The following is a 15,928-nucleotide window of genomic DNA, read 5'->3' as shown; positions in this document are numbered from 1 at the left end:
TTTGATACACAGAAGAGCAAAATTTGTCACTTCGTATATTAAAATTAATATGAAAGAGAATCGAGAAATTGGTATCTAGTTTTTACTATTCAAATAAACAGAAAAATTTTAAAAATGAGGAACCGAAAAATTAGTAAACGTACATATAAATATATAAAGATCTAGTATACGAATTTTTCATTTTATTATTTACGACTTATTCGATATATGTATATAATAAATTAATTTATAATAACGAATAAATAACATTTTATATTAATTATTAGTCAATGGGATAGAATTTATAAAATAAGAGTTAAAAATTTTCGGTATTTTTATGAGCAACAAAATCAGTATCTAGTATACTAATTTTTCATTTTATTATTTACCACTTATTCGATTTATGTATATTGTAAATTAATTTATAATGATGAATAAATGACATTTTAAGCTAATAATTGATCAGTGATATCGAATTTATAAAATAAAAGTTTGTAATTTTTGCAATTTCCGGCTGAAAAAATCAGTATCCAAGATAGCAATTCTTAATTTGACCAATCATTACTTTTTAATAGATTACGCCATAAATTAATAAACTTTCACTAATAAGTCACGTATTATACCTAAAAGTAATAATATTTTACTTTTTGAAATAATTGATAGTTTTTAGGAATCTACGAAAATTAGTAAACTATTTTGCATTAAGTACACAAAACAAATTCAAAATAATGCTCACTCATATTTACGTGATTTTGGAATCAAAAAATTTTTTTACAAAATTTTGAGGGTACCCCATTTTGCCCCCTACCCGTTTTGCCTCTTCCCCTATACTTAAATTAAATATTTATTACCAAAGATCGTAAGGCGTTCTTTAAAATAAAATATAAATATATAATATTAATTATGTTAATTAATAATCGAAAAATATTTGAAATCCGAAACGTTGACTCTACGCTGTCATTTTAAAAATGAGATATCGATACTATTTATTTATTTATTTAACAATTAACTCGATAAAATGTTTCATCTTCCACACTTTACTCTGACCATTACAATAAATATATAAATATATACAGAAATATATCCCGAATAAAAATGTACTTGGTGTCTCACAAGTCTGAATTTAAAAAAACCCTAGTTCAAATTAATTTGAATATTTTCCTGATAAATTTTTGAGTTTCTTCTTTCATAAATTTATCATACTATTGATTGTGATAACGATCCTCAAATAATATAATTTACTAATAATTATATAAATGTTGTACGTTAATTCTCTTATTTTTTTTTCATTGACGTTTACAATGATGTATATAAATAAATATATATTGTGTAATTAAAAAATAAATACCCTTGATGTTTGGCACCCTGGAGTTATTGTTAACAATAAAACGTCCACGTGCCAATACCGGATAACTAGACATTGTCACTTGGCATCATCTCTTTATCCAATCAATTATTTATAATTTATTTTTAAAGTCACATTCAATTACTATATAATTAAACCGTTATATTTATACTTCATTCAAACTATTTTTATTTATTTTCATTTAATATCAATTCATTTTTTTTTTTAATTCAAATATTTATATATGGTTCTGTCAACAGACAATTAACAATTTTCGGATTTTTTTTTTTTCAATGAATTTTTCAAAAAATCGTCAAATTAAAAAAATGCACATGTAGGAAATTTAAAAAACTGTAAGTGCAATTTTTCAAAATATTTTTTTTTTCAATTTATCATCGAGAAAAAAAAATCCAAAATTTATTAGGCGTCGGCTAACCAATATCATGAGTCAACAGACAACTAACAATTTTCGGATTTTTTTTTTTCAATGAATTTTTCAAAAAACAGTTAAACTAAAAAAATGCATATGTAGGAAATTCAAAAAACTGTAAGTGCAATTTTTCAAAATTTTTTTTTTTTTAATTTATCATCGAGAAAAAAAAATCCAAAATTTATTAGACGTCAGCTAACCAGTATCATGAGTCAACAGACAATTAACAATTTTCGGATTTTTTTTTTTCAATGAATTTTTCAAAAAATCATCAAACTAAAAAAATGCACATGCAGGAAATTTAAAAAACTGTAAGTGCAATTTTTCAAAATATTTTTTTTTTAATTTATCATCGAGAAAAAAAAATCCAAAAGTTATCAGACGTCGGCTAACTTCAGTATTGTTATAAAACAACTTTTTTTTTTTTTTTTTTTTTTTTTTTAAACGGATGTGCGTCATAGAAAAATCAAGAAACTATATAAATAACTATAAGAGGGCAATAGGGTCATCTGTTAGACTATTTTCAGACAGAGCTATTTTCCGGGACCAACAAAATGTTAAACTTAGATGACCCAATGAAAAAATATATTTAAATAATAATTACTTGAATATTTTTATTTTTTTTAAATAAGCGGAAGTCAAGCCTCCCAAAAAAAAATACACGAATTTATTTTATAAATTGAGAAAAAAAAATTGTTTTTGTCAACGCGGCAAATTTGAAATTTTCAAATTATGAAATCTTTAAAATTCTTGGATTATTATTATCAAGATAATAATAAGATAATTGTGTGATGAGAGAAAAGCTTTCGGTATCTTTTGCAAATAGCGTCAAGAGAAACGTCAGACACTTAAACCGTGGTGTTGCGTTACGCTGCCCTAATTTAGTCTCGCGACGTACCGACCGTCCGTGAATCCCCCACTTGGCTTCTCTTATTCGACGGAGCTTCACTTCGTCATAGAAATTCATACGTCGCAAGCTTTATTATATACATACCATATACATATATATATAGAAAAGTATGAATAAACATATTTTTTACGGCTGTAATCGTAAAAAAATATTTTATGTCAAAAAAAATAAATATATGTATCACATTCGGATATATGTTAGCTTATAAATGATGAATGAAAAAATAGTAAAAATAGTTTTAACTAATTTGGAAAAAAAAAAAAAAAAAAAAAAAAAAAAATAATGTTGACAGTAAGAGTCAAAGAAAGTTGGCCAATGTCGTAAAATAAAATTGATTTGGAACTTGTTTGCAAGGGCGTTGTGCACTATAAACAACTTTGGCAACCAAACAGTCAAATTCTGACAGTTATTAGATATATATATTATTTTTATTATCAAAATATTAATTTATAAAAACGCAATATGATTTGGAATTATTTGATTCAAAATTAGAATTGGAAAAATTATCTCTCCTCTTATACACAGTAAAAAAAGTGTTAAAATCAACAGAATCTGTGTTAAAAACGGCTTTTTACATTTTATTTGACTATAATGAATATCCAATAAATATAATTTAGGGTAAGCGCACCAATAGATGGACGACTAAGCAGACTCTCATGTTTTCCAATAAAAATAAAGCAATAAAATATGAATAAGTTATAATAAAATGAATTATACTTATGCAAAAATGTTTAATTAACTAGAAAAAAATAAATAAAACTTTGTATGACGTAGTGGTTGATTACAAAAAAGGAAAATTTAAGAAAAAGTCCGAAACCCCTAGATGGACGCTTCTTGCAAATGATATTTTCATCTTATTATGCATATAAAGAATTATTAAATTTTTCTTATAACAGCTTGTGTTTAATTCAATTAATTAAAAAGCAAATGTGAGATAATAATTTTAAAAATATATGTAGTATTTTTATTATCATCTTTAAAAATTTCTCACTCTTACATACTAGGTTATGCAAAATATATGATAATATATTACGTAATATTAATTAATGATTTATAAATATTTATAAATTATTTATTATTTTACTTACATTTTATTTATATTTAAAAATAAATAAATAAATGAGTTTATGTTAACAAACAATTTCATTTAAATGTTATGAAAAAAAAAAAAAATTGAAAATTTACCAGATAAATCCAACGTCCATCTATTGGGTTAAGGTTAGAAATTTGTCTCCGATAGATGGACGGCAAATTTTCTTAAATTTTTTTGATTTTATCAGTTAATTATTAAATTAATAAAATTGTTAATGAAATACGAACATAATCATATGAACATATCTTATTATATTATTTATTTATATGAGTTATAACAAATATAGTTTACCGGTTGTCTGTCACATGCTTAGTAGAGGTGGCGCTTTTCAAGCAAAACGTCGTCACGTCAAATAAAAATAATTTTTTTTATGATTATAACATATATTAAATTTAAAAAAAATTATTTTCTAACATCAGAAAGATATATAGTAAAAAAAAATGTATTATGTTACATTTTCATTCCTAAATTTTATGTAATCAGTTATTAAAATAACATTCGTCCATCTATTGCTAGATGTCCATCTATCGGTGTATTTACCCTAGTACACGGAGAGAAATATCATTCCATACCGTTATGGTAATGATTACTTGGGATAATGGGATATAGACCCATACTTTCTTGGAAAAGTTTCCATAAGTATGGGAACAATTCCTATCATTATGGTAACAGTTTCCATATCGCATGTGAAAGAATCATGGTAATAATTACCATACTCATAGGAATAGTTCCCACAAGCAAATAGTAACCGTACTTATAATCACATTGTAATGGTTCCTAAGTGTATATGAGAACAAGCCCTATATATTATGGTAACTATTCCTATAATATTATGGTAAACATAACCATCATATTATGGTAATGGTTACCATTTACTATTTCGATACCATATGGGAATTATACCCATAATTATAGGAATGATTACCATAATATTTATGGGTGCCGTTCCTATAATCAACATTTGAAAAAAAACCAGTTACCATGCAGTATGGGAACCATTCCCATAATATATTGTAACTGTTACCATAATTTTCTCTCCGTGTATATCGATTTCAAATTTTTAAGTAAAATGTGTTGGTTTAACACAAAATTTAACCCTGACTATTTTTAACACAGGTACACAATATTTTTGACTGCGTATATTTTGTTTAATTTACTTAAAATAATAATTTAGTTGATTATTAATAAGTAAGGGTGGGTGTGGAAGTGAAATACGATGAAATAATTATTAATTGAAGACAAATGGATAGAGAACGCCGTATGATCAAAAAATAGAGTATGAAAAGCATAAAAAAGCCTAATTGTCAAGGCTTTCGGTGTTTTTAGAAACGTGAACTGTTTCCTTGGGAAAAAGTTCCATTTGTACCACGACCTTCACTCGTTCCCGAGCCATTTACAGTATGGGGGCGTAAAAAACAAGACCCGCAGAAAGAGTTTTATCAGTATGCGACAATTAAGGATAGAGAAGGTTCAGTACGTGGAAAAAATCTGGCAAACGATGATCATACAAGACAATTGATTAAGGGCGGGACTGTTTCGAAAGTTGGATTAGATGCCGCTGCTGAACTGGCTTCCAAAGGATATGTCTTTGAAAAAGGAGTACTTGCAAGACAGCCTGGTGCTCATCGACATGCAATTGCACCAGCTAGTGGTCACACTAGAATTCTTATCGCTTTGCAAAAACCCTCGTGGTATCGTTTCTAAAATCGTTCCTTTATTAATAAGAATTGTAATGATAATCATTTTAAATAACGACTGAGTATTTGACATTTTCGTCGCTTTTTAGTGTCAGTACTCTGGTTTTTTTTTTTTTTATGTAGAGTTTTTTTAAATATATATTGAAAATAATTAAATTGTGGGTGTGTTGAAAAAACGGATTAAAGAGGAGAGATAAAAAAAAAAACAGTAAATTATTTAAAAATAAAAATGGGAACAAATTTCGGAATTATTTTTCATTGAGCCATAGAATAAAACATTTTTTTTTCATTCATTTTCCATTTATAATATAGATGATTACAAAGAGAACATTTTGATGTGAATTCGATAAAAAAAGTAATAAAAATATCATTCTATCAGTTACATGGAAACAAATTTACAGTAACCATATAATCCCATACGGTTCTGGTAAAAATTACTTGGAATTATGGAATATGGACCTATACGTTCTGGGTAAAGTTTCCATAACTAGGGAACACTAGGAAACACTATGGTAACAGTTCCTATATCGCATGGTAATATAATTATTGTAATGATTACCATACTCATAGGAATAGTTCCCATAAGCAAGTAGGACTAAATCTTATAATGACATTGTAACTTTTCCTAAGTGTATATTGGAATAAATCCTATATATAATGGTAATTATTACCATAAGATTATGGTAGTAATTATAATAGTTATATGGTAATGATTACCATCAGATTATGGTAATCACTACCGTAATATTATGGTAAGCATTCCTACAATGCATGGGAATATGATTGCCATAATATATGGTATCGATTAATATATTGTTACAGTAATGATTACCATAAAATTGTGGTAACAATTGTGATAGCAGTATGGTAATGATCACCATATTGTTTTAGTAATCGTTACCTTAGTGTTATGATAATCATTATCGTTATTATGGTAATCATTACTATAATGAATAGGAATTATTACTATAAGATTATGGTAATGGTTACCATACATTATGGTAATAATCACTATAATATTGTGGTCATAGTTATCATATTATTATGGTAATTATTATTATATTGTTTAGTAATTATTACCATAATATTGTGGTAATCGCTACTGTAATATTATGGTAACCATTTCTACAATGTATGGTAATGATTTCCATAATATATGGTAACGATGAGTATATTGTTATAGTAATTATTACCATAACATTATGGTAATGATTACCATAATATGATGGTACCAATTACGACAACAATATAGTAATGATTATCATAATGTATGGTAACGATTAACATATTTTCATAGTAATCATTACTATAATATCATGGTAATCGTTACCATATTGTTATGGTAATCGTTACCATATTGTTATAGTAATCGTTACCTTAGAGTTATAGTAATCATTATCGTAGTTATGATAATCATTACCATAACGTTGTGGTAAACATTACCATAATGAATGGGAATTACTACCATAAGATTATGTAATGGTTACCATACATTATGGTAATAATCACTATAATTTTATGGTTATAGTATCATATTCGTATGGTCATCATTACCATATTGTATAGTAATGATTATTGATACAGTAATTATTAACATAAGATATGGTAATGATTACCATATTTCTATAGTACTCATTACTATTATGTTATGGTAATCATTACCATATTGTTACAGTAATCGTTATCTTAGTGTTATAGTAATCACTATCGTAATTGTGGTAATCATTACTATAATATTATAGTATTCATTACCATTTGTCATAGTAATCATTACCATACTTTATGGAAATTATTACCATACTATTATAGTATCAATTACCATAGTGACATAGTAAAAATTACCATAACTCCATAGGAACTATTCTGATATCGTATAGAAATGAAACCCATATAGATCAAAATTGTTACCATAATTTCTACGGGCGCCACCCCTATAATCGATTTTTAAAAAAAATTTGTTACCACACAGTACGAGAACCATTCCCATAATATATTGTAATCATTACCATAAATTTCTCTCCATAGTCATAAATTTTTAGCGAAAACTCTGTATAAATCATGTACATTCTGACAAATTAATAAAACACTACATTCAACTAAACACAAAAGTGATGATAAATTATTACATAACATAAAACATATCTAAAATTATAATAATAATAATATTAAAGTAAGCAAATTCTATTCCAGTGAGACACTAAGTTACATTTAGCATTTATTATTTAGCGTGTGAAAGTAAATCTTGCGTGTCTCTTGGCAAGGTAATGCTTATAAAAGTATTTATGAAATTCTAAGTATATAATTTATAATGTTATTTCAAAATTACAAAAAAAAATACATTGTTATATTTATATGCACAAAATTAGCATCATAGTCGGCCCGCACGTTGTGTGTCTACAGTAGAAAACTAAAACATTATTTTTTTTTAAATTCCACATCGCATCTTTTTGCCTTCAATGCTTTTTGTTGCTTTTCTGTTCCGTTCAAAAATAATAACCATAAAAAAGCCATACACTGATAGAAATTTTATATTGACTCAAGAAATATTTTCTTGAGCCAAGAATTTATTTCTGAAGAAAACCGATTGTCTTGCTTCAAGAAATTCTTGTCTTGATTTAGATTTTCTTGGCTCGAAAGATTTTGTATCTTTGATGGATAACTCTCGTGTCTTGACCCGAAACTATATTATCTTCAATCGATACTATTGAATTCTTCAAGCAAGACCACTTGTCTTCAACTAAAAATGTCGTATTATTATTTTAAGAACTTTAAATTTTTGGTTCAAGTAATAATTCCTTGATGGAAGATGTTTTTAAAGTAATGAAAAAAAAAATTTTTTTTTAAATAAATTTCTACTTTAACATATCTGAAGTAAATGAATGTAGTCCTAAAAAATCACTTTAAAATTTTTTATTTTTAAAATAAAAAAAAGTTTTTTTTCAAGCTGAGTAAATTGATATCTTGATTTAAAAATCGCGCCATTTTCGAAACAAGTCGGTAATGTCTTTAACCTACATTTTGCCTATCTTAATCCAAGAGCAAGAAATTCTTAAGCGAAATATGTCAGAATTTTGTTTCAAAACAAAAAAGACTTCATTGAAGAATACAATTCTCAAACGAATAATTTTTTTTCTCTATCCGAGAATTTAAATTTTGTTGTTCAGACTTATTTCTTAAATTAAAACAATTAAAAATTTTGAAACAAGAACCACATTTTGAAAAAAAAATTTTTCTTGAATCAAGATAGTTTTTCTATCAGTGTAGTAAATCACCGACCATAAAAAAATAAAATTAACACCTAAAATTTTGGACTGTCCCAATAATTAATTAACTGTTTAATTCTCAGCCTTAAGACCCGATTTTCCAATTAACGAAATCCTAAAGAAACCCTGATAATTTAAGAAATGGAAAAGCGTCTCCAATTGTGATTGTATAACCCCGTACAGACTCCGCGGCATTATGTGGTCCGTGACTACCCTTCGACTGGAGTGAGATCAGCTGAAGAGCAGTACAGCTACAGTTACACCAATTCATCAAATTCAAGTTCATCAAATCCATACTCTCGCCCACAGCGAACAGTCCAAGAGACAACGATCAAACGCGAAAGTGGACCATATGGATCATATTCTACTGAAAGAAATACCAGATCATCATCCGGTGGTGGACCTGGAAGTTATCATTCTTCATATGAATCATCAACTTCTGGACGTTTACCTGGTGGTACTACGTACCGTCATTTTTCATACCGTGTTTAAAACGCATGCGTCAGAATCATGAATTTTACTATGCATATATTGTGAATTAATAATATTAATAATTAAAATAATGCACTGTAAAAAATTTGGTGCGAATTTTGAGTGATTATGGATTTTAATTCAATTCAAATTGACTCTGTTATTCAGTCAAAAAAAATTACTCTGTATTCGAAGTAAATTGGGAGTTTTTATTCTACACTGAAAAAAATAATCAGTAGCAGCTACCTATTGACAACCTGTAGCTACTACCAGTTATTTTTTGGTAGCCGCTACCGATTGTTTCGGTAATAGCTAGTGATTTTTTTTCGGTAGCTGCTACCGAAATAATCAGTAGCTACCGATTGTCCATAGGTAGCTGTTACCGAAATAATCTGTAGCTGCTACCAATTATTTTTTGGTAGCCGCTACCCATTATTTCGGTAATAGCTAGTGATTTTTTTTCGGTAGCTGCTACCGAAATAATCAGTAGCTACCGATTGTCCATAGGTAGCTGTTACCGAAATAATCTGTAGCTGCTACCAATTATTTTTTGGTAGCCGCTACCCATTATTTCGGTAACAGCTAGCGATTTTCTTTCGGTAGCTGGTACCGAAATAATCAGTAGCTGTTACCGAAAAATAATCGGTAGTAGCCACCTATTGTCAATTGAGAGCGGCTACCGATTATTTCGGTGACAGCTAGTGAATTTTTTTGGTAGCTGGTATTGAAATAATGAGTAGCTGTTACCGAAAAATAATCGGTAGTAGCCAGCTATTGTCAATTGAGAGCTGCTACCGATTTTTTCGGTAACGCTAGTGATTTTTTTGGTAGCTGGTATTGAAATAATCAGTAACTGTTACTGAATAATCAGTAGCTACTACCAAAAAATAATTGGTAGCTGCTACCAAAAAATAATCGGTAGTAGCTACCTATTGCCAATTGGTAGCTGCTACCGATTATTTTTTTCAGTGTAGCGGAGTGATCTCGATTTCATTAAAATTTGTATTAACTCTGAATCAGACTCTTTTTAGAAGTTAATTTCTGGACCCGAGTTTCAACATTAAATTAAACTCCGGGGTAAATTTCGTTCCGCATTCACTCTAAATTTACTCCGCTAATTTTTTACAGTGCAGAAAATAATAGTAATAATTTATTATACAAATTCACTCTGTTACGAAAAAAGAATTTTTTTGGCGCCAAAAAAATTTTGAACTATAAAATTTAAAAAAAATTTTTTTTTAGCACTAGAATTTCTCACCTAAAAAAATTTTTTCTTCGCTTGAAAAAACTCTTTTTACGCCTCAAGAAAATTTTAAATTTCAATTCGTAGCTGAAAAAAAGTTTTAAAAATTTAAAATTTTTGGCGCCAAAAAATTCATTTCTGTCGACTATTTATAGATTTAATTTAATGCTTTCGCCCATGGAAATTATATTTTTCTTCTTAAATATATTTATAATGAATTGTGTTTTAACACTTAAATTGTAACACTTAATAATTTATAATATTCATACATTATATATATAATAAAAATTATAGTTTAAATTAATAAATAAATATTGTGTTATATAAAAAATATATAAACATGTATAATTATTATTATTCATAAATAAAATCCTGCTTGTATTGCAATGTCATGGCGCATGTTTTATTATTTAATTATTATTTTGTTTTAATTACTAAAATATTAATATAATAATAATAATAATAATAATAATAATAATAATAATAATAATAATAATAATAATAATAATAATAATAATTTTAATATCTATAGACACACAACGAAATTGGCCATTGAGCGGGAAAATTTAAAATTTAGGAAATTTTTTTTTAATGAATAAAAAAAATTGAAGATTAATTACTTAAGTAATTTATTATTTTTGGAGGATGTAATTTAATTACGGTCAAGTAAATTTAATTGAATGGTTTTTCTGTAATTTATTTATTATTTTAAAATAATGCTTTTTTTAATTTTACTTTTTGCTGGTGCTTCTGCTATTGCTGCTTGTCGCCTTTACTGCTTATGGATTGCCGAACCCCATTTAATTTGGACTAAACCTTTCATATATGCGATGAATATCATGGCTTATATATTGAACAGAATCCTGGTGCTATAATCAGGCCAATGCCGCCACTTCAACAGCAGCAGGTCAGTTATTGACGATAACTCTTTCGAGACCACTTTTTTTTAAATTTCAATTTCAAATGTTTTTTTTAATTAAACTAGAGTTCGCAATATCTGATTGCAGTAAATTAAGAAAAATTGAAAGGGTTAAAATGTAATTGTAAGAAATAGTGACGCTTTTTCGCTCGTAATATTCATTACCATAAAAATGAAGCTGAAACTAGCGGCCGTAATAAGTAGCGGCCACGCAAAAAATTGCGTGGCCGCTACTTATTACGGCCGCTACCTTCAGCTCCATTATCATTAAATTCAAATTGTTCATTTAATAATTAACCGTCATAGAATATATTAATCATATCATGTTTGACTAAAAACTAATTTCAGTAGTTAAAAAAATTTCAAGGGAAAAGCTATTTTTTAAATGGTTAGTAATTAGGCGGGTTCAGTCCTTTTTTTCTAAATCTGAAAAATATATGTAATATATGTACAAAGTAAAAATTTATTGTGCCAAGAAATCGTTCATTTCTGTGAAAGAGCAACATCATCTATGTTTACTTTCATTTCGACATTTATAAAATATATGTAGAATATATATATAGAGAGAAAATATTTGTCATATGTATGTAATGTGGAAATTAATTGCCATGAAGGTTATTTTCTGTATATTTTTTTTTAAGCAAAATAGAGTCTCTTTCTCAGGATTCAAAAATTTGAATTTTGCCGCCTGTTGCCTGATTAAAATTCGATATTGTTTTTTTCTAACGTTTTCTTAAAAGGGTTGAAAAATTTTACTCAAAAAAGTATTAAAAATTTTGTTATCTACACGGAAAAAACTAATCAGTAGCCGCTACTGATTAATTTTCGGTAGCCGCTACCAATTAATTTTCAGTGGCCGCTACCGATTATTTTTCGATAGCAGCTACCAATTTATTTTCAGTGGCCGCTACAGATGATTTTTCAGTAGTTGCTACTGATTATTTCCATACTGTTACAGAAATAATCGGTAGCAGCTGCCAAAAAATAATCAGTAGCTGCTACCCATTATTTTTTTCCATGTATATTATAATCAAGACTTTCATGTCAATATTAGACTTTTCATAACCAAACCTCCAAATTTAAAAAAATCCTGTTTATTCTTTAAAGTATTTTTTCAGACAAATACAGAAAAAATGAAATTTTTTACCTAAGAATATAAAAAAATTGATTTTTTTTTGTATCATTTTGAAAAATAGCCTTCCCTTGAATAAAAATGAAAAAATCACTGTTAAAAATTTGCGGAGTGAACACGGACTAAATTCGGAATAAACACGGGGATGACTTTCCATTGAAGTAGAATTCACTCCAAGGAAAATTCGTTTTAATATAAAAATTCCGAATTGGCGCGAATGCGAATTTAAAAAAATTCTAGACCACTCCGAAATCAATTCACTGGAAAAACAAACTTTTTACAGTGTATCATGTTTAATTAATTTTATTAATAATTAAGATAGTAAACTAATATTGATTGAGGTATTTGACACTTGGAAGGCAACATCTAATTAATAATGTACCCGCATTGCTTTGCAATTGCCTGATCATGCAAACTTTCATATAAAAAAAAAAAAAAATGAATAAATTTAAGCAAACGGAATTAGTTGAGTGAATATTGAGAAGATTATAAAATACAGGTGAACAAATTACCTCATCATTTACCTTACATTGCACACAAGAAGCTCGTCAGTGTTATCCATACACCTTATCCAGTTATTTTTCATGCGTACACTGTACCCGTGCCAATAAGAATTTATTCCCGAGTAAGACCCAGTGTTATTGCTGCGGAATTGCAGAGGATACGTAATCAAACACGACCTTCTAGTACTTCTTATGTGTCGAGATACCTAAACTCCAAGGATAATATTGTAAGTTTATTGTTTTCTTTTACTTACCTGGAGAAAAAAGTATAATAAAAATTACAATACTATAGTAAAATTTACTAACAGATGTGGAAAAATACATTCTGTATTGTAATTACCCGCATGAAAAAGCTTTATATGTGAAAACATATATGATAAAATATATGAATATTATAATGTGATATATTGTACAATATATAAAATAATATTAATTTTTTTGCCGTATTAATATATGATAATATATTGAATAAAAAAATATTGCTAGAATATATTACGAATATATTTATCAATATATGACTTTTTTATGTATGTTTTACATATATATTTTAATATATCTTTTTTTATATTGATATATTATATTGAAAGTAGTATATTAATTAATATATAGTATTTTTTGTATTTTTTATATATGTTTTCCAGTATATTTCAAAATATATCATTTCCAGTATATTATAAAATATATGGCACTTTTTTTTACTCTTCTTAGGTTATTGCGTTAGATATTCAGTAAATGCAAGATCAATGAAAAGAAAAAAAAATAATAAACTTGACTTTTTTTTGTGGAATTGTGTAGAAATTGAAAAAGTATATTGAAAAAATAAAATTTTCAATATATTGCGAAAAATATAAGTTTTAATATATTGGAAAAATATAATTCTAATATACTGCGAACCATATATTTAAACTTATAAATTCTTTCATATATAATCAATTATATAGAGATCATATACCACTAATTGTATGGGTCAAAATATATGGAAGTATATATCAAGTTTATTATATTATACTTATAAATTATATATATACTATCCATATATGGCAAGAATATATTGAGCATTACATGAGATAATATATATAGAAAAATACAGAACATTATGTATGGGTAAATATATTATGATAAATATATAGTCCAATATATGTAGAAAACATATATTTTTCAATATAGATATTTTTGCCGATATATATTTATCACATATTCACCATATATTATTTTATATACTTTTAACAATATATAGCTTTTCTATGCGCGTATTACTAAACGTTTAGTATAAAATTTACTAGTTAATAATAATTACATAATAAGATATTCAAAATTACTATGCGTAATGTATTTTTTGCTAAGACGATTATATTTTTTACGATTTGTATAGTAAATTTTACTATAATTCCTATTAATAAATACTAATTCAAGAAAGTAAATTTTTTAATACAATATAGGGTTTGTTACTATACAAAATATTAAAAATTACTATACGCAATGGATTTTTTGCTAACACGATTATATTTTTTTACTGTCTGTATAGTAAATTCTACTGTGTATAGATAAAATTAAAAGTTGGTGGGGATAGCATATACAAATATGTATTACAAGTTCTGAATCTTTTGTTCAAAGGAGATATCGGGCCGTCAGACATAGGAAAGGACTCATGCGCGGGAGATCCGGGTTCGAATCTCGGTTGAAACAAGTGATTTTTTAAAAAAACAAAAATCGACACCAACACCAATACAGATGACATAAATAACAATAATCATCAAAATGATAGCAATAATAATGAAAAGTTTAAAGCTAATATAAATTTAATTTTATTTTTTTTCCATTCTAATATAGTAAAATTTACTAAACGGGATGGTAAAATTTACTAAATATAAATATGCATCTATGAGATTTTCCATAACCAGTATATGAAAAATTACTAAACGACTTGTAAAGTATACTTATCTGTAAGCGTGTAAAGATTACTATCCAAATTTAGTAATTATTCTGATATTTTTTAGTAAAATTTACTACATTTTTTTGTTCGTGTACTAATAAATCAAATATGAATCCAACTTTACCAACTCCTGTATTCTTGTAATAAAGAAGAATAAAATAAAACAAGAAACCAAGTAAATAAATATGATTAATACAAACGAGCGGAAATGCGTCAGTTGATATATATATGGATCGTGGGATGATAAATTCAAGCCAACTTAATTTTATTTTAGTTATAAAAAAGTTAAATAATTAAATTTTCATGAAAATAATAACTATTTTGAAATTTTAAATATAACTCAATGATAAATATTTATAAATATATAACGAGATTATATTTTTATATATTTATATTTAGACGGAATTCCAACAGCTAGAGATTATTGGAAAAATATATATATATTTATATATATATATATATATATATATATATATATATATTTTTTTTTAATGTTTACTGGAGGTATATGATTATTTAGAGTTATTAATATTTCTACAGTTGTTTGATGATGAGGCAAGAGAGATTCGCGCAAGAGCTGACTCATTACTTCGACGAATTCATGTCTTTGTTCCACGACCAACCTCAAGGTATTTTTATTATATGCATTTTTTAAATGAAGAAATATGCAGCATTAATGTCAATGTCAGGCCTCGATTAAGTGTTGTTCAGTTTCCGAATTTACTAAGGCTCATATGAGCGTATAGGGTAAACGCACCAATAGATGGACGGTTAAGCAGACTCTCTATGTTATCCAATAAAAATAAAGCAATAAAATATGAATAAGTTATAATAAAATAAATTATATTTATGCAAAAATGTTTAATTAACTAGAAAAAAATAAATAAAACTTTGTATGACGTAGTGGTTGATTACAAAAAAGGAAAATTTAAGAAAAAGTCCAAATCTTCTAGATGGACGCTTCTTGCAAATGATATTTTCATCTTATTATGCATATAAAGAATTATTAA

General features: G+C 26.7%; 1 protein-coding gene across 6 annotated transcripts in view; it reads left to right on the top strand.

Moving 5' to 3' along the window:
- Nucleotides 1-15,928, top strand: part of LOC103572498 (calponin homology domain-containing protein DDB_G0272472) — a 28,985-nt gene that overhangs the window by 2,035 nt on the left and 11,022 nt on the right. For 5 of the 6 annotated variants that reach the window (XM_008551128.1, XM_008551130.1, XM_008551129.1 and 2 more), the window contains exons 2-3: nt 12,982-13,212; nt 15,459-15,547. In XM_008551128.1, the coding sequence (XP_008549350.1) occupies nt 12,982-13,212; nt 15,459-15,547 (320 nt within the window). The remainder of the gene's footprint in view (nt 1-12,981; nt 13,213-15,458; nt 15,548-15,928) is intronic. The other variant, XM_008551131.1, reaches the window with a different exon arrangement.

This window comes from Microplitis demolitor, chromosome 8, assembly GCF_026212275.2.
Source record: "Microplitis demolitor isolate Queensland-Clemson2020A chromosome 8, iyMicDemo2.1a, whole genome shotgun sequence".
Lineage (NCBI taxonomy): Eukaryota > Metazoa > Arthropoda > Insecta > Hymenoptera > Braconidae > Microplitis > Microplitis demolitor.
This window is presented reverse-complemented; position numbering and strand designations above follow the sequence as displayed.